This window comes from Heterocephalus glaber, unplaced genomic scaffold (genome assembly GCF_053883595.1).
Source record: "Heterocephalus glaber isolate CG9 unplaced genomic scaffold, H.glaber_assembly_v1.0 deba00001532, whole genome shotgun sequence".
NCBI lineage: Eukaryota > Metazoa > Chordata > Mammalia > Rodentia > Bathyergidae > Heterocephalus > Heterocephalus glaber.
This window is the reverse complement of record NW_028258330.1, coordinates 5,705,113-5,724,136: the sequence shown is the minus strand read 5'-3', so window position 1 is coordinate 5,724,136 and position 19,024 is coordinate 5,705,113. Positions and strand designations below refer to the sequence as shown.

The 19,024-nt window shown below is 52.0% G+C and overlaps 1 protein-coding gene across 1 annotated transcript in view; it reads right to left on the bottom strand.

Moving 5' to 3' along the window:
- Positions 1 to 4,338: 4,338 nt before the first annotated feature.
- The window catches only part of Bfsp1 (beaded filament structural protein 1), a 28,813-nt gene continuing 14,127 nt past the window's right edge, over positions 4,339 to 19,024 (bottom strand). Inside the window, 6 exon segments of the mRNA XM_004840852.4 lie at positions 4,339 to 4,566; positions 4,568 to 5,447; positions 8,303 to 8,388; positions 9,710 to 9,930; positions 17,192 to 17,299; positions 18,201 to 18,293. Of these exon segments, the coding sequence (XP_004840909.4) occupies positions 4,500 to 4,566; positions 4,568 to 5,447; positions 8,303 to 8,388; positions 9,710 to 9,930; positions 17,192 to 17,299; positions 18,201 to 18,293 (1,455 nt within the window). The 3' untranslated portion in view covers positions 4,339 to 4,499.

The following is a 19,024-nucleotide window of genomic DNA, read 5'->3' as shown; positions in this document are numbered from 1 at the left end:
AACACATGTATTTCATGGACCAGAGAGTCTAAGGCAGTGGAAGCTGGGGAATCACAAGGAAGCTGCCCCATGTAAGGAAGAGGCAGGCAGTATGCCTCCAGTTTAGGGTGATCCCATGGCTACGGGGCCTATGTCACCCACAACACAAGGGTGCCACAAAAGCACACCCATCAGGACATGAAAGCTGGTAGGCTGTGCCTGGGCAGGTGAAGCCAGAAGAGACTCTGGTGGAGTCCACACTGATCCTGACAACCCACTGGCCATTTGAGCTGGACCCAGGGCTCTGGGGGCAAAGGCAGCTGGTTCTCGTGAAGTTCCCCTCTCTATCTAGAACATGAGCCTGGTTGGTTTGACCTGGTAAAAGCAACAGTTGGAAGTCTTGGGGCTGACCTGACCCCAGGCAGAGAGAATGAGAAAGCACAGTGTCTGGGCTGGACTGGGCAGGGACCCCTGGTGCTCCTAGGCCTCTCCGGACCATAGGAATTCAGGAAGCAGCCATTTGCTCCCAAAGGGGAGAGGGTGGAATAACAAGGTATGATGGAAAAATACAGTACATGTTTAGATAATTATTGCAGTAAAAGTCACATTGCCATTAACCCGCCCCCCCCCCAAAGAACTCATCCTCACTTCAAACACATTTGTCCCATTACCACTTTCTGGAGAAGTTCTGCAAGTCCTCTTTCCTGAATGTCTTTAGCTGCACTGTTCTGGCTTCCTCCATGTCCTGAATTGATTCAAAACACTGACTTGCATGACCATTTTGACTTTGGGAAAGAGCCAGAAGTCGCACGGTACCAGATTTGGTGAGCAAGGTGGATGAGGACACCATCATGTTTTTACAAGCCTGCCTTTCCATTGCATGGCCCTTGGCAGCAGCATTCACCATGTTTTTAATCATATCTCAAAAAGATACTCAGGAATGAGAATTTCCAGAACTGTTTCAGAAAGTGGCAAGGACATTGGGATGAATGTTGGAAGCAAGAGACATTTCTTTGAGGGGGACTGATGGCAATGTTTCATTTAATGTAATAACTTTTAAATTACAATTCACTGTATTTTTTGATCAGCCTGTGTCATGCCATTGGAGGCCCAAAAAGGAGGCCCATGGAGCTGAGACCGGGCCTCTGAGCAGGGTGTCAAGAAGCCAGTGTGGAACCTCCATGGCCACCTCCATTTGCATTCTGCAAATGCAAAGAATGGAAACTGGACTCCACTGCTGCCCCAAAAAGGGGTGGGGAGGAGCTGCTCCCCTCTGTTCAGGCTGCTGGAACAGAAAGTTAGTGATTGTAAGGAACAGAAACTGATTTCCCACAGGAAACAGGATGCCCAAGATGACAACAAGGACAGCTTTGGTCCCTGGTGAGGGCCCAGGTCCTGGCTCAGGAGCCTCTATTATAGGAGAATTAACCCTGTCCAGGAGGACCCCTCCCCATGACACCTCACCTCCCAAGGGCCCCGAATCCTAGTGCCCTGGGAGTGGGGGTCTCAGCATATGAATCTGGGGTGACATTCAGACTACAGCAAAAGCATCACCAGGGTGATGTGGACAGGAACAAAGAGCAAAGGGAAGTGAGCAGGCCCCTCCCCTCCTGCAGCCACCCTGGGAGCAGCCAGCAAGTTAGGGACAAGGCCCAGGCTGCAGAGTCCCAGCCCCAAACCTCCAGAGGAGACTGGCAGGTTTGGAGCGCGATAGGATACAAGGCAGCAACAAGCAGGTGGCCTCAAGGGACACATCCTGCAGAGGGCCAGCCTAGCATGATGGGTTTTGGTTTCAATGCACCTGGATCTCACATTTCAAGGTAAGGGCACCTGACTGGGTCTGACTAACGTGGCTCTGATCACCTCCCCAGCCTGAGGCCTGAGGAAGGCAGGTGTCTTGTGTGGCAATGTGATCAGGGCTGTATCCAGGGAGGGACGCTGCTCAATACCAACTCAGAGCTGCCCAAGGAAGAGCCCAGGAAGCTGGGCAGGGAACGCAACAGAGGCCAAGCAGCTGTGTTCGGTTGGGTCCCCAGAAGCTGACTGTGAGACAGCAGTCAAGGGCAAGTGGTTTTGTTGAAAGGAAGCTTTGTGCAGTGGAGCAGAACGTGAGACAGCAAAGAGAGGAGCCCCCATGGGGCACAGGGATAACCGGGTTTCTTTGTGGGCATCGGGGTTCAAACCCCTGGTGAACTCTCACAAAGTGTGCTGATGCTGCCCCTGCGTCCTCCAACAAAGGGCATGAGAGCTACATATTTGCCACCAGAACCTGGCCTGGCTTGGCTGAGGGCACCCGAGAAGCTTGAACTCCCCAGACGCCCCACATACCCAGGGTGTGCAGCAGGCAGTCTCCGGGGCCATAGGAAGCCCAGCACCTGCAGAAGCCTGGAGCATGCACAGGAACACAGCAGGCAATGGGGCTTCCATGCCCCACCTCCCACTTGACCTCACCCCCTCCCACAGTCCCACTCCAGTATCCTTCACTCCTCCCCTTGAACAGGCCACATCCATTCTGCTCTAGGCCCTTTGCACTTTCGGTTTTCTCTGCCCTCAGATCTGCTCAGGAGGCCCCGTGTCATCATCCAGACACTCATCACATCCTCCACAGGGTCCTCGCTGGGCCCCCCAGCCCAAGCAGACTTGGTCACTATTTGTCACCCTCTTTGCTTTTCCTCATCGTATCATCTTTAGCTAATTTCCTCACTTCATTTTCTGCTAGCTTCTGTTTTCTTCCTCCCCCACCAGAATGTCAGGTCTTTGTGTGCAGGGCCACATCTGATTGTCCCTGCTGTCTCTTCAGTGCCCAGCACTGTGCCTGGCTTACAACACACTTCTAGTCCATTTGTCTTTGTTGGTTGAGTACAATAGAAAAAGGACCTTTTATTCCAAAACAGATACCCAGCCTCTTTAAATAAGAACAGTAACTGAACACATAGTCCAAAAACTAAAAAGACCAAATGGGGGAAAACGTGTGCAGCCCTGTTGATGTTTAATAGCATGGACATGCCAGCCCAAATCTCTTGCATCCTGGGCTCCCACAGATGGTGTCCACCATTCTTGCTTATGCTTTTAAGTTATATTTCAAACTGTGGGATGGAGTGAGTTCTCCATTCATCTTTTAGAAAGAACAATAGGAGTATATTTCTTTCTTGAAATCAAAACCTCAAAGGAATTCAGAACAAGACTGTGTAAAGCCTTAAGTAGAAAGGACAGGTGACTTCATTTAGCATTCTGCTATTCATAACGAAGAAACCACAGTGGCTTTTTTTTTTTAACCCAATGCAATAAACTACTTTCGCACATGGAGGTGGCATCCCCAGTGCCTTCTCCAGCACCTCCAGGAAGCAATGGTTTTTTAATTCGTGTAAGGTAAAACTGGCTTTTGACTGTCAGTAGGAAAATGGATGCTCACGAGCAACAAGTTTTGCAGGCTGGGCATGGAGCTCCTGTAGGGTTCCTACCTAACAGGTGCAAGGCCCTGGTCTCCAGCCCCTGCACACACACAAAAAATCTTTCTAAAGATTTTGGTTTTGTATCAGTTCTGTTTCCTAGGACATAAAACAGTAAGTACTTGAGGCATACAGAAGAGCTTGGATGCCCCCGTGTGACAGGGCTGCTCTGCTGATTGAAATCATTACTAAATCTGAGAAACGTCCCAAACACAGTCTAGCACACAGCAGGTGCTCAAAGAATGCTCATCAGACCAATCCACTCACTTCTAACCCAGGAACTTACGCAGCGACATTCAAGTTTGCTTCTGGAAACCGGCCTGGGATTGCAGGGTCCAAGTGAGAAAACTGTGAGGCTCGCACCCAACAGCACCCAGGTGCCTACTCAGGGTCAGAGGGCCCTGTGCCCTGCCTGCCTCGTTCCTCTGGACCTTGCCCCTTCCACACATTTCCAGAACGTGAGGGCCTTGCTGGTACCCTAAGATGCCTCCCACTCGTGACAGCACTGGTGGCTCCACAGCTGAACCCCATGCCGTCACCCCGCCCAGCACAGACTGACTCTGAGGCATGTGCTCCCCGGTCCTCCCAGTGAACCAATTTGGTCCCATGCTTCTCCTTGCTGTTCCACAGGAACTCCTGGCATTTGACCCTGTGCAACAGAACCAGCTTCCAGGGGAGCCCAAGCTGAGCTGCACAGACTCCTGTGGAAATGGAATGAAAGGGGCCCAAGGTCATCAATGAGCATCTTTCCATGTGAAACCCAGATGCCTCGAGACGGAATGTGTCTGTACGTGCACATGAAGAAGTGTGTGAGGACAGGCTGGTGGCCACGCGACCAAGCACCCTTGTCCTGAGCGTGGTGGCAACCCCTGCTTTCCCACAGCCCCAAGGGATGACACAAGGCACAGGGTGCAAGCAAAGAAAACATTTTAGTGCAGGTTCTCCGATAACACCAGTGAGTCATCTATAGTCAAACCCACACAGGAACTACACTGCTACCATCTGCCCTAAGACAGCAAAGCATTTCCCTACAGCGGCCCACCGACTCCTCCTCCACTGAGCCCAGCCATCCTACGTGCCCTTCTCTCCCAGTTTCTTATTCACCTTTGTCTTCCCGGTCATGGTCTCCACGACCAGAGGTCTCCTCGTATGTCTCGATGCTCTCCATTGAAATCTGCTCAATGGATTCCACCATTTCTACCTTCTTGAAAGCCATAGGCCTGGGAAGGCCCCTTTCTGGCTGGCCACTGCTCTTACTCTCCTCTCCATCCTGAGCGGACCCAGGCCCTGGAGGCTGGGGTGTAGATGGTTCCTCTGGACCGGGTATGGCCACAGGACAGGGTCTCCTGGGGCTCTCCTCTTCCTTCTGGCCCTGGTCCTTCACCCCAGGGTCTTTCGGTTCCTGGGCTTTTATCTCTTCCCCCTTGTCTGCAGACTGCTGGTTTCCTGTGTGCTCCCCCTCTCCCCGCTGGGGACCCCCTGGTCCATTCTCCAAAGGTGGCATGGGCTGCTCAGGACAGGGCTCCACGCGCCCATTACCATACACAGAGCCTTCCTCAATGGAAATCACTACCCCACCTCCAGTGGGGATGGAGGAGGAGCAGAACCCAGGGTCCACATAGCTGGCCTCCCCCGTGACCAGCACGCGACGCCCTTTGGTGTAGAGGTCGGCGGGGGGCTCCGGTGCTGGTTCTCTGTGGATTCTCACTCTTTCCTTGACCTTCTTGCACAGTTTCCCGAGGGCTTTGCTGATCTGCCCCCCGTCTGGCACATCTTCCAGACCCCTTCCCTGGACTGAGGAGCTTGCTTCTCCACCCCCCAATTCACACCTGAATTCAGCCTCCTCTTTAGCTGCCCCCTGTCCTGGCTTTGGGTCTTCCGGATCTTTTACCGGGGGGTCTTCCAGAATTTTATCTGCTTTATCCTGAGCTATGATCTCCTTCTTCCATGGAACGTTCTTGGGGAGGCCTTTTTGCCTTGGTTTAGCTGCTGTGATGTCTTGCAAGGTCCTGGCGAGATCTAACAAGAAAACAAAAACACAGGCGGTAACTCCAGTATCATTGTCAATGAAAGGGAATGAAAATGTATTTGTTCAAAACTATGCTGATGGCTCTGGAAGCAAATGTTTCGTCCCAGGGTGGGACATCAGAACCCAGGGCAAACCCAGGATAGGGGGACTTCGGCTCCACAGCCCAGCTGAGACCCCAGCGCTGCCACCAGCCACAAAATTCTGACAAGTCCCTCCGTCCCTCTGAGCTTCTGCAAAGGATAGGAAAGAGCTGCTCACTCCGACACCCTGGAACAATTATCAGAGATGCACAGTCCTACTGCAGGACCTAGGTAGGAGCAACACTCCTGTGCCCTGCTGAGCCCATAGAGGGCATCTGGATCCACAACCTGAACCCAGGAAGCCACTCCACAAAGTCCTTCGTCTCTCTGACTCCTCAAAGAAGGGACGGCAGAGCTGCCCAGGCCTCTGACACGTTCAGATGACAGCAGGCTTGGGGATGGAACCCAGCATAGTGTGGCTCCCTCATGCATCTTTATCCCAACAACCCAAACAGACAAGGCCCCAGCTTGTCAGCATCCCTTCCTCCTGGGCCAACAGGAGAAGCAATGCCACTGATTCAGAAGCGACAGGAACCCCCTGTCCCCATGCACTTATGGATCCTCTCATACTCCTAGCTGAAAGGAAAAACTAGAAAATGAAGAAAACATGCAAAAATGTTACCCTGCCTCATTTCTGAGGCTTTCTAGCACCTCTCACACAGTGAGAAGCTTTTCATCCTAAAAGTCCTTTCCATCCCTTCCCACCAGCTTAGAGCTAAAGTGTCCCCCAAGAGTCTCATGTGCTTGGAAGGTGATTGGATCACGGGTGCACTACACTCATCATTCCTCCATGGACAAGTTTGTGGCTAACTGTGCTGTTAGGAGGTGGGGCCTGGTTGGAGGTGGTCCCTGGGGGCTGACCTGGAAGGGTGTGTTCCTGTCCCAGCTTCCTGGTGGCCATGGGTTGAGCACCTTTTCCTCTGCCAGGCCCTTCTACTACACCATTTCTGCATTGGAGTCAGCCCACCACAGACTGAACCCACTGAGTCTGTGAGCCAAAATAAGCCTCTCTTCCTTTAATCTGTGGGTGTCAGGTGTTTTGTCCTAGCAATGGGAAATTCATCCACCCCAGGACTAAGACAAGCAGAGTACAAACCCTTGGCGTGGGCTGACCCACCATGGGGCAAGCCGGGGAAGCCCAAAAGGGCAGCAACAGTCAGAAAGCCAGAAAGGGGAAGAGGCTACAGGAAGGGACATGTCAGAGGACAGCTGGTCTCAGAGGAGGATCTCACAGGGCCAGGCTTGGAATTCAGGGCCTCTGCAGAAGGAAAATGCAGGGTCCCTTGCACCAAGCTCATTTGGGGATAGCGACAGCAGAGCACCAAGCCATGCCTGGTCCCTGTGGGCTGCTCCCCCATGGAGTGCCCTGGGTGTGTGGCAGCAGAGCACTGTCCTTCCAGCCACATTCTGACTCAGAGCCCATTGGCACACACCCCTGAGTTATCCAGGAAACAGGGATTAAGGGCCCTATAAGATCCAGCAATCCCACTGTAAGTACTGACCCCAAAGACCCGGAATCAGTGTGTTGAAGAGACAGACATGACAGCCAAAATGGGATCAATCCCAGAGCTCAGTGGCTGATGAGCAGATAAAGAAGTGGTGTACACACACAGAGAAGAGAACCAGTCAGCCTCTACAAGAAGGAAACACTGTTACGTGACACACGGGGATGGAATCGCACAACATCAGCTAAGTGAGTAAGCTAGGCATGGAAAGACCAAGGTCACAGGATCCCACGGCAGAATCTCAAATAGTCTCACCACAAAAGACGTTAAGTGGGCCAGGGATTTAGCTCAGTGGTTCTGGCACCTGTCTCGCAAGTGCAAGGTCCCAAGTTCGATCCCTGGTACCAAAAAAAAAAAAAAAAAACAAGACATTCTGGGCCGGGGATTTAGCTCAGTGGTTTCGCCGCCTGCTGCGCAAGCGCAAGGACCTGAGTTTGATCCCCAGTACCAAAAAAAAAGACGTTAAGTGTCTGCAGAGAGGAATATGGTAAATAGCTCGATTTAATTGCTCCACCTTGATTGTAGATCACAACATCACTTTGTGACCCATAGATTTCTGCAATCATAAATTACCAACTTATAATAAAAATAAATAGTAAAAAAAAAAAGCCCTGTGAGCATCAACATTACCACCTTCTCTTTTCTCCTAAAACACTGCACTTGTCCAGATCTGGGAGGCTGAGATGTGAGACATCTCACGGCAGGGTAAACCATTCCAAAAAGACCAGACGCCAAAGGTAGAGCCACATTTTCCAATCAGGCTGTCTCAGCTCACTTTTTTGTGTTTGTTTGTTTGTTTGTTTGTTTGGAAACAAGATCTCACTATGTTACTCAGATCATCTCTATACTCCTAAGTTCAAGTGACCCTCCTGCCTCAGCTTCCCAAGTACCTGGGCTATAGAGAGGCACCACTGCACCCAGCTTCTGCAAAAATGAATTCATTTAATAAGGGGGGAGAATACAATCCAGTGCCCCCTCCTGCCACAGTGAAGAAGCAGGAGGCAAAAATGGAATCTTATCTCTTACCCATTACACAGCTCGTGTCCGAGGATGGCATCCCCAAGGTGGGCTGTTCCCCCACCCATCTTCCTCCTTAGAAACTTTTCAGCTTGGTCATTTATCTCCCAGCGAGGGGAGGAAGGGACCTGCCCAAAAGGCATTTGATTTCCAGATAGGTTGGAAGGCGCAGGAATGAGACCCACTTTTCGCATTTTTGTTTTCCAAGAAGAAACAAGCAGCGTCAGGGCTGGGGAGTATTACCTTTCCCACCTGATCCCAGGCTGAGAGGAGTCCTGTGGCTCGGGGTGAACAGGATGACCGGAGTCTCGATGAAGGCGGAGCTCAGCCTGGTGTAAAGAAGCAGAGGGTGGCACCATCTTTAAGTCACCATCAGGGTCAGGGCACGAGCACCGCTCCCTGACCCCGATCAAAACTGATCAGAGTGCTCGTGAGTGGCAGATGGCTGTGAGCTGATAAGCACGTATGCATTAACACACTGGAATAGGACATAAATAGTCATTCCTCTGAACTCAAGTCCTGTCCTGCAGAACAGCTATGGGAACACTGCATAAGACTAATAATCTAAAGGGTCACTTCTCTGTGAGACGGTGGTTTTCTGATTTTTTTTTGTCATTTTTGCTTTTAATTAAAGAGCAGCCAACCCAAGCTGAAGTATTTAGGTCCAAGAAGATATGGTAGCTCCAACTTGTTTTTAAAAAATAATATAAGTCAGAGAGAGAGAGAGAGAGAGAAGAAAATGTTAAAGCAATTGAAATTAAATGTACACAAGTGGGGAATCTCAGTAGAGTATTCAGGGCTTCCTCCTCCCGTTCTTGCAACATTTCTTTCCATTTGAAACTACTGAAATCAGAAGTTAGGAACACACCCACCCAGGAGAACCTCGTTAATTTTAGGCATGCCCTGCTCCCAAAAAAAATTTTTCACAAGGACATTTAAATGCAGTTCAAGACTTGATTTCATTAATGTGTTCATAAAGCTCTTGCAGAGGCATAAGTCTAACAGGGAACTGTGCAAAACACACTGACTGTAAATACAGAAAGGAAAAGGAAGCCCTGCTCTCCCCACTGCACACTCCCATACAGAGGACGGGGCCAAAGGGAAGAGAGGGCCATTTGGGGTTTCTACAGGGAAGGGGCTGCTTTTAATTCAAACCCTGAAAATCAGGGGCTGGTGAACTGGAGGAGCACAACCCAATACCTCACCTGTTCTCTGGATATGGATGTCAACATCAGCACGGGGCAGGGAATTTCCCAGTCTCAAGGAAGCGGGGTCCAAGTCACAGCTCCGTGATGGAGGAGACCAAATGGGGCTGTGACAGCCAGATGGCCCAGCCAGACGGAGACACCAGTCCTGCTGAGCACTACACACGCCTGCTGGACCGTGTGCCCGGGGCCCAGCGAGCACAAGGCAGCCTTCCCACAAAGCCGACTCTGATCACCCTATTTGGGGTCTCAAGCATCTGCCCATCACCCCTTGGCTCCAAATTCACTGTCTCTGTTTCATCCCCTAGAGGTCCATGAGGTCAGGGATTTTGTGTCCCTTCCCCACCACCTCCCTACTGCCCAGAACTGTGCTCGGCACACAGTTGGGATCTGTGGGATGAGAACTGGTGGGGAGGGCGCACAGCGGCACAGACAGCAACCGAACCTGTTGGCTTCAATCTCGATGATGCGCTGATATCGGTCCAGCTCGTTCCTCAGGGTCTGCTGGGCCACTGCCAGCTGCCGGCAGTCGTATGAAGTCCTCTCCAGCGTCCGCTCAGCCTCCTCGATCTCCCTCCGCAGGCTCTCAATCTGCTCATTGTACAGCTGGATCTTGTCATTGTAACACTCGTGGGCATTTTTCATTGCCTGCTCCAGGGCCAAGGTCTGTGGGCACAGACATGCTGGAAGGAACCCACCCTGCCCTCACTCGGGACTCACACTGGCCGCAGGCTCTGCCTCAGAGTGTGAACTTCTCTTTGATCCCTCATTTGTTTCTCTTCCAGGGACAGATTAGCAGCGATTGATTTTGGAATATGCACCAAAGTGGAGCATGAAAACCTGTATAATATATGTTTAATCCAAATAAAGTCCATTTTCCACACTTAATGACAGCATTGATCTGGCAGCCAAAGCAATACATGAAAAGAACACATGCTAAAGAGGTAAAATGCTAACTTCACTGAAATAATTAAGAGGACAATGCTTCCGTGTTCTTATTTAGCCACTGGGGTGCTTTAATTTTCTCCTGAGTTTGGATCAGCAGAATTACATTTATGTAGCTAAAATGTGTATGTGAGCATGTTATATATGATACAGTGTTAGACGCCTAGGATTCATGAAGCCCCGCGTCCAACCTCCTGGCCCAATAAAATTATAACAATAATATTAAGGAAGTGCTATTTTCATATTAATAAAGAGCAAGTAAAAACTAAGGTAGGAAAATAGGAGCTGGTTTTCTACTCCCTTTAGGAGTTTCTAGCCATGCTAAGGACCCCAAAATGCCCTGTTAACAAGCTTACTGACTGTGGTTGTGATACTTTTACAATCTCATTCTCAAGTAGGAAAGAATTACAGAGGCATGTCTTCAAACAAAATGAAACAAGCAAAAAGTACCACTTCTACCTGGAGCAGCTGCAACACACAAGACCCACCCACGGGTGGTAAGACCTGGATTCTGACTCGGGGCCTGGGGTGAGGCGGTAGAGTCTGCATCTCTAAGGAGCTCTTGCAGACGCTGGCCACCAGTCCTCGATAGCACCTAGACAGGTGTCTGCATGTGCACCACACAGCGCGCCCTACACCAGGTGCCTCCATGTGGGCCCTGGAGGACAATCTCTCCTGTCACAACCTGATCACTGGGCCAGTGACATCCACTAGGTGATGAGTTTGGAAACTTCGCTTGCAAAGGTGCTCAGAAATATAACAGAGGAGGCAGGGGAGTACAGACATGTTGGGAAGGTGTCTGTCCAGCCCATGTCACCCCAACCAGCCAGCCACAGGGAGATCACAGGGGAGTCACAGGGGGACCCTGGCAGCAGTGTGACCTCACCCTCCTGTCCACAGCTTGGAATGGGGGTGGATCAAACTCACATGGCCCACCATATGCTTTCTCTCCTGGGAACTTGGAAAGGGACCTCAAAGGAGCAGGAACTGGGGCAGGTTCTAGACTCACTGGGGCACATGCAACCAAAGTTGCCATCCTCAGTATGGAGATCTAGCCACACAATGTCATACGCTAAGGACACTTCCAAGGTCACGCACTGAAAGTGCAGAACCTCAGACTAATCCTGAGGAAACACAGGGACCCCACATGGAGGGAGTGCGGTCCACACAGAGCTGCTCTGGTCTCTTCAAAAGCATCAGGCTCAGAAATATAGAAAGCCCAAGAACAGTCTCAGACTGGAGAGGACTGAGGCCAGATGCCTGGACATGAGGAGGACCCTGGACCAGAAGAGAGCATTATGGGGCAGCTGGCACCATATGTCACTAGTATGGTGTCACTGCTAATTTCCGGGTCTCCGTCACTGTCCTGTGATTCTAAGATGCTAACATGAGCAGAGGCTGATGCAAAGAATGTGGGAAATCTCAAAGTTGTTTTTGCAACTTTCCAGAAGTCTAAAATTATTTCAAAATAAAAAAGTACTCTTCCTGTTTAGCTGGTTTAATCAGGTTTCTGTTCCTCCAAAACAAAAAAATTCCACTCAACAGTCATCTGTAATGTTGAATACCATGGCACACCTGCCAGCTCCTGGGACAGGGACACATTCTTACCCATACCAGTATTCACATGCTCCGGGACACACTTCCAAGAAGGAAGGGGACTGAAAACCCCCCTCACCTCGGGGGCCCAAATCTCAGAGTGACCTCAGATTCACTGAACTGGGGAGGGGGGTAGATGACATAAGAAGACCTATGTCTCAGGGAACAGGGACATAGGCTCAAGAGACAACTCTCTCACTTTCCTGTAGGTTCGAACTGTTTCAGATGAAAGAGCAATAGAAAAAAACCGCAAAAAGAATCTCTGCCCCCCTTAGGGTATGGATCCCCAGCCCAGAGCTGAGTCGGGGTTTGTGCTGACCAGGTCTAGCTGATGGCTCAACTCACCAAGCTCACAGCAACTTCATTGAAGAGGGGTGTTTTCATTCCCACATTAGAGATGAGGAAACTAAGGCACATAGTGGAGGGACTTGCCCAGCAATCTTGCCACAGCAGGACTCCGACCCAACTGCACAGGGTCTGAGATGCTCCCTGCAAATGCAGGTCCTCCCCACCCCAGCCTTCCCTCTGCTGCAGTGAGCAGGGGCAGCACACCTTCTTATACACACATGCATGTACACAATGCATGTAAACGTGCACACACACAGAGGCACCTGCACACACACTCCAGGGCCCTAGAAAGCCTGGCGTTGACACATGTCCACAGGCATGAACACCAGCTGCTCTCGAGGAAGACACGGGGGACTCAGTGTGACCCACACATAGACCCTCTTCCTTTTCACCAGCAAACCTTTAGACTGTAAGTGGAACAAAGAGTTGTCACAAAGTGAGAAACGGGAGATCAGGAAAGTCACTGAGTGTCTTTCTACCCCATGGAGACAAATCTTTATCTCTCGTGATATGAGGACCCATGATTTAACGGGCAGCATGATTTAACAGGTCAGCCCAGATTCCTGGTAGTGTCCAGGGACCTGAAAGCTGGCTCTGTGGACCTGGACTTCCACCTCCAGATCCATGCAAATGTTCAGAACCTCGGTGGGGCAGAGCTCCTGAAGATGGGAAAGGGGTCAGGGGATGGAGGAGATGGATAGATAGGAGGGAAAAGGGCAGCGATAAGGCTCCAGATGCGTTATGTCTATGTACTAATTCCCCATGGCAAGTGTATTTCTCATGTATCACAAATCCATATTAATAAAAAGGGGGGAAGCTTTTTTCAAAGAAAAAACACAGGATGAGCCCCACTTTCACACATGAAGAGGTGTAAGTCACATCGCCATCAGCATCAGCTGGCTGCTGGAAAATGAGACCCAGAGTCACAGCACAGCAGGGAGGTGGCTCTGTCACAGGGACATCGAGGCATCAAGGCTCAGGGTGTCCAGGGCACATGGAGGGGGTCTTTTTCAGAAACAGGAGGGAAGAAATCATCACTTTCAGAGACTACTCACTGTTAGGCAAAATCTTACCACTAGATGGCGCAAAGGGACTTTTCATGAGAATTGAGACCTGGGCGATTCCCTCCCACTTTGCAATTAATATGTTTTCACTTTCTACCCACAGAAACGCAGTCGGTACAATCTAAGGAGCCCAGATTGACCGACCTTTCTTCTCTGCCTGTCAGAGGTGCCATCCACGTGGTCTTACTGCATCTGTGTTCAGCTAACTTAGATGAGAGAGGTTAAAAGGGGAGCAGCCACACCCCTGGGCTGCCCAGGAAGTGGCACTTGGGGGGGGGGGTGCACTTCTGACAAGTCCCCAGCAGGTGCTGCTGGGCCAGGGATGTCACCGCGGGTGCCACTGCCACAGACACCAGGCGGAACCAGGTGCCGCGCCCTGGGTCCCTCACCCCCACCTGGACTCCAATTAAAGCCCAGGACTCTGCTAGACCCCTGCAATTGAATCCCCGGGGAGACCTGGGAAGCCACCAAACCTCAGCCGTGGACACCAGTGCCGCTGTGCAGGGCACAAGCCTGGGACCCATCAGATGCAAACATTCTGCCCCTACAGCATCACCTGGGAACAGAAAATGCACATTCCCGGGCTCCCCTCAATCCCTCTCATGGACCCAGCCTCAGCAGAGCTTCCCCAAGAGCTAATTAGGGAAAACCTCAGCCCAGGACCTCTGCCTCCTATGTTACACCCAGAGTACTTTACACGGCCCGGGGACTCTGCAGCTGCGACCACAGTGGGTAATCCATTAGCCTTTAAGAAGGGAAATTGTGCTAAGTTAATCCTCATCACACAAGCTCTTAAAAGCAGAGGAAATCAAAGCAGGGCAGGAGGAAGTCAGAGGACAGACACTGTGGATTCTGTGCACTGTGCAGGGATGGACATGGAGAGGCTGGGGCTCAGGAGGGTGCTCCCACTGTGACCGCTCCAGCTAACACCAGGAGAGATGAGGGTTTGCGGGGCTGCAGGCCAGAACTGGGTGCTACCAACAACCCCACCCCGAGCCTCCAGACATGGCCATAGCCACACCCATGCATGGCAGGCCACACCTCTGCTCCAGCTCGTGAGACCCAGACACCCACAGAGCCCACACAGGGCCCAGCTGACAGAGCTGCGGGAGACTGGTGCTACTTCAAGCCCTCAGCTGTGGTGGTCACTGAGGTAGCAAACCTGGGTTTCATGCACCCATCAGTTGGATTCTGACAGAGAATGTATCACCCCCCATATCTCAGGATCCTGACCCAAGACTCAACCAACCTGAGTAGAAAAACATTTTTCTTTTAATTGCATTTGTATTGAATATGTGTAGACATTTTTCTTCCTTCCTTCCTTTTCTTTTTTCTTCTTTTTTTCTTTTTGGCTTTTTTGAGACAGGGTCTCACTATGTACTTCAGGCTGCCCTTGACTCACTGTGCAGCCTACGCTGGCCTCAAACTTTAGGACATCCTCCTGCCTCAGCCTCCCAAGTGCTAGGATTACAGGTGTGTGCCACCACACCCTGGTATTTTTTCTTGTCATTGTTTATTCCCTAAACAACGCAGTAAAACTGTTTATTGAGCAACTATTTACATTGTATTGGGTATGCTAAGTAATCCAGAGGTGATTTCAAGTACACAAGAGGCTGTGCCTAGGCTATGTGCAGGTACAATGCCATTGCATATATGGGAGTTGGGAGCTGCAGAGGTCCTGGAACCAAGCCCCCTGACCACATAAGCACAGACAGCCCCAACTTCCCACAGGTTCCACTGATGATCTTTCCCTTCAGTGTCAGCTGCTCACTTGTCATTCATTTCATGCCTTTAGCAACGCTTCCCTGAGAAGGTGTCCGAACGATGGCACAGGAGAGAAGGGTGAGACCCTGCTTGGACAGAGGATGAGCCCAGGGTCTGCCAGCGAGTCCTCTGCTGGGGACTGGGGTGCCCACCAGTGCACCTTGTACCCTTAGAAACCAGGCTGGTCCTTCATGATGTTTCCTAGATTCGGCCAACACAGACACGGACAGAGAGCAGAAATCTGTTTGCCCTGGAACTAGAACTTTCCATGTCAGGCTGGGCCCTCCATCTTTCTCAGTGTCTAGGGCAGTGGTTTCCAACACCATCTCCCCAGCCACAAGAGTGACACACTGCACAGCACAGGCCATGTGCGTCACAGAAATGCATAGGGGGTGCTGAACAAATGTGCACTTAAATACATACACGTAAGTGTTTAAAACCAAAGCTTCACAAGACAAGCCCTGCCTTTCACCTGTACACACTCTGCTGTTCTTACATTGTTGCAGTTCAGTGGTTTCATCTTTTTTTGTGCCAGTCAGTTCTGCTGAATTCATTTTACAATGAGTTGTAACGACCAGTGTGAGAAACACTGGTCTCAGACCATGACTGGGCCTGTGCCTACTTCCTCAACCACACACGGCACACAGCACGTGCACGCACACGCACACACACACACACACATACTACATATACACCTTACATACACGGCACACACACACCACACATACCTCATACACACAGTAACACACACATGATCCTACATACATTCACACACCACATACACATCCTCCTCCTCTCCTGACCTCTCCTGTCCTCTCCTTTTCTCTCCTCCTCTCCTCCCTCTCCCTCTCTCCCTCAAGACCTCACAGGAAAGCACAGTCACAGTTCTGAGCCACACTCTGTCTCCTCAGAAGACGAGTCTCCATTTCTCCTGCTGTGACCTCAGTTAGTTTGGGGACAGTCCCTAACCTCGGACCCCCAGCTGCTGGGTGGGAGCCACACACAGTGTGCTCAGGGTGGGCAGCAGGACCCAGAGCTCAGGTCCCCAGCACCCACCTAGCACGCTGGAGGGTGTGGCTGCGGTGAAAGACACCACCTCAGCTGAGGCTGAGAGGGGCAGACCGAGTCTCATGGCCTCCACCCCCAGCCCAGTGTGCACCCGTGTCTGCCAGGATTCGGGGCCCAGCCTCTCGGAGGTGCGGCACTGCCCGTACAGGCGGGCAGCTATGTGGTGCTGGGACCGAATGGGGGAGGAAGGGGGCACTGAGCTACAATGGCCTGGCCGAGAAGGAAGCTACCAACAAGGGCTGCTGCAATTCCAAGGAGGCTTTGCCCAGAGGGTGGCCTGGAGCCCAACCTCATGGTGCCTCACAGGAGGCAAACACTGCCCTGACCACTGTATCAGGCTCATGTCACATCCAAAGGAAAACTGACCCCAAGAAGAGACATAGGAAGCAAAATGGTGAGGTGTAAACCTAGGCCAGCCCCTCTATTCTACACACTCTTAACCTGGCACAACAAATCCACCATGGAGAAGTCATGCATCCAGCACCACAGAATGGAGCTTCAGAAGTCAGGATGTCTGCTTCCAATCTTCTGAGACTAGGGCATAAAGGCCACCCCCTCCTTTCCTCCTCCAAGGAAGGGCAGGTGTGGACCTGGGAGGCGGGGCCCAGTGTCCTGTGCACAGAACAGGGAAGGGCAGAGGTGGCCCGGACCACAGCAGTCTGCTCCCTGCTGTAAAGACCCTTACACACCTGCACACAGGAGGCGCAAGAAGCCAAGTGGCCCCTCCTGCTGAGGTGGCTCTGAGGAAAGCCTCTTCCTGTCCACCAAAATACATGACAAACCAATGAACCTGTCCACATGGACCTGAGTGGTCGCTGACACTGAGACAACCTCACCTTTGAAGATAGGGCTACCTTGGACAGCCTCGCCCTTGGTGGGGAGGGAACCCCAGGCAACTCCTGTGACCAGGGAGTCCCCTAACCCGCCTCCATTTGCCCAGGACTCCCCCAGGTTGGACATGAAATGTCCTGCATCCAGGGAACCTCAGTCAGGGAAAGCAGGGCACCTGTCACCTGCTCGGAAGGCCGCTTCTGCAGGACACAGGTGTGTTTGGTGGGTGACAATTCAGAGCTGGGTACCTGCACGCACCTGCAACTCATCAACAAAATGTGTAAAGTACACGTCCCGTGTGGGGCACATACCTGGGCCTGCAGCTCCGCGAGCTGTGCCTGCAGGTGGGACAGCGCCTCCCGGCCCTCCTCCAGCTGGCTCTGCAGTGAGGCCACCTCTCGTTCCGTCAGGAGTTTCTCCTGCAAAAGAAGGCCAAGCTCAGATCACATGGAGGAAACGCCAGAGCAAGAGGGGCCTGTGACAGACGCATGCCTGTGTCCCCCAGGTCATGTGTGGATCTCTGAGCCCAGGGGATGGTATCACAAGGGAGGGCCTCTGGGGGTGATGAGGGCCAACTGTGGTCATGACATTGAGAGGCATGATAGGACTGGAGCCCCGTGAGAAGAGGAAGCAACACCCAGCATGTTCATCACTAGGGATGCAAAATCAGACCACAGTCAGACTCACATACAAAAGCAAAGGCTGACACAGCAAGTGGGATAAGGATGCAGAACAACAGGAAGTCCTGTTCACAGCTGGGGGGCAGTGGGGCGTGTGTGGGTGGGATCTGCCTGTCCCCTGTGAGAACACATGCTGGGCTTCAGTCCCCAATGTACGGTAGAGACGCTGGAAGCTTCACAGGAAGATGGTGTTTCCCAGGAGGGCCCCATGACTGACTCCTGGTGGCTCTGTGAGAAGACAGATCAGAGGAGACATCCATGCCCAGGGCCACCCTGGGCTCTGCCAGCATGAGGGCCACCACCAGATGTGGCCCTTGACCTTGGAACCTCCGGAACCATGAGCCTAAGTAACCTTCCTTTCTCACTTGCCTGGAAGCGTTTTTGGCAGCAGACACCAGGCTGCAGGAAGGCGGTCTGGGAGTTTCCTGTGGAGCACACAGAGGGAACCAACTGTGTCTCCAAGAGAAACCACCTCAAAGGAAGTTAACAGCCTCAAATGTCAAAACAGCTGCTTCACAGCACAAGCAAAGAAGAGGAAACTCCAGACTTGAAGCGACCCAGGCATCTGACCCAGTTCACCCCAACATCAGTGAGGCCCCAGGGTGTGAGGAAAGGGTCCCCCTGCAACCCTAATGCTCACCTCCCTCATCTCACACATGATAGCGGGCCCCTGAGGTGCTGTTTGGATGATCTGCTGCAGGATGCCAATGTAGGTCTGGATTTCCAGAAGATTCTGTGGGACAGGGAGAGCATTCATGTGAGCCCAGGAAAGGTTCTTCAGTATCTCCCCCGACTCCAATCAAGATGGGGATGGGCTGCAACTGATGGGCCCAGCATGTGTCCCCCATGGAGTGGGCACACTACAGGTCCTTTAACCTTCATGAAAACATTGAAGAAGATGGGCAAACTGAGGCATGGCTCATTTTGCCATTTCCCTTCAGCTACCTTGGTGCTGGGCTGCTGTCTTCACAGAGAAAGCAGGAGCACAAGACCTGGAGGGACAATGGACCCCCTCCTGATGCCAGCCCAGGACAGTGTTTCATGAGCGGGTAGCCTTGCTCTGCAGAGCCTGGCAGATTCAGCTATAAAACAGGGTCACCATCTGCAGGTCTTCCGGGTCCCTTTTCCAGCCAATTGCCTGTCCCCAGCTGTGAGTGATGACTGAGAACACAGCCCCCTCCTTGGCCAACCCTGGGCACCTTGTCCAGGAAGCTACATGGCCACCTCATCCCACCCACCCCTGGCAGGACTAATGCAGGGTTCCAGGGATGGGTCCCTGGGCTGGGCTCCCTCCCAATCCTCTCCCTGGCTCTGCTTCTAGGGACCAACCTGAGTCCCCATCTCAGAAGTCGGAGGGTTGCAAGTAGGAGGGGAGGGTGCTTTCGTGCACAGCAGCACACAAGCGCTCAGCACACACAGCACTGGAAGGGAACAGAGCCCTGCAGAGCCCTCATGAGCTTCCAG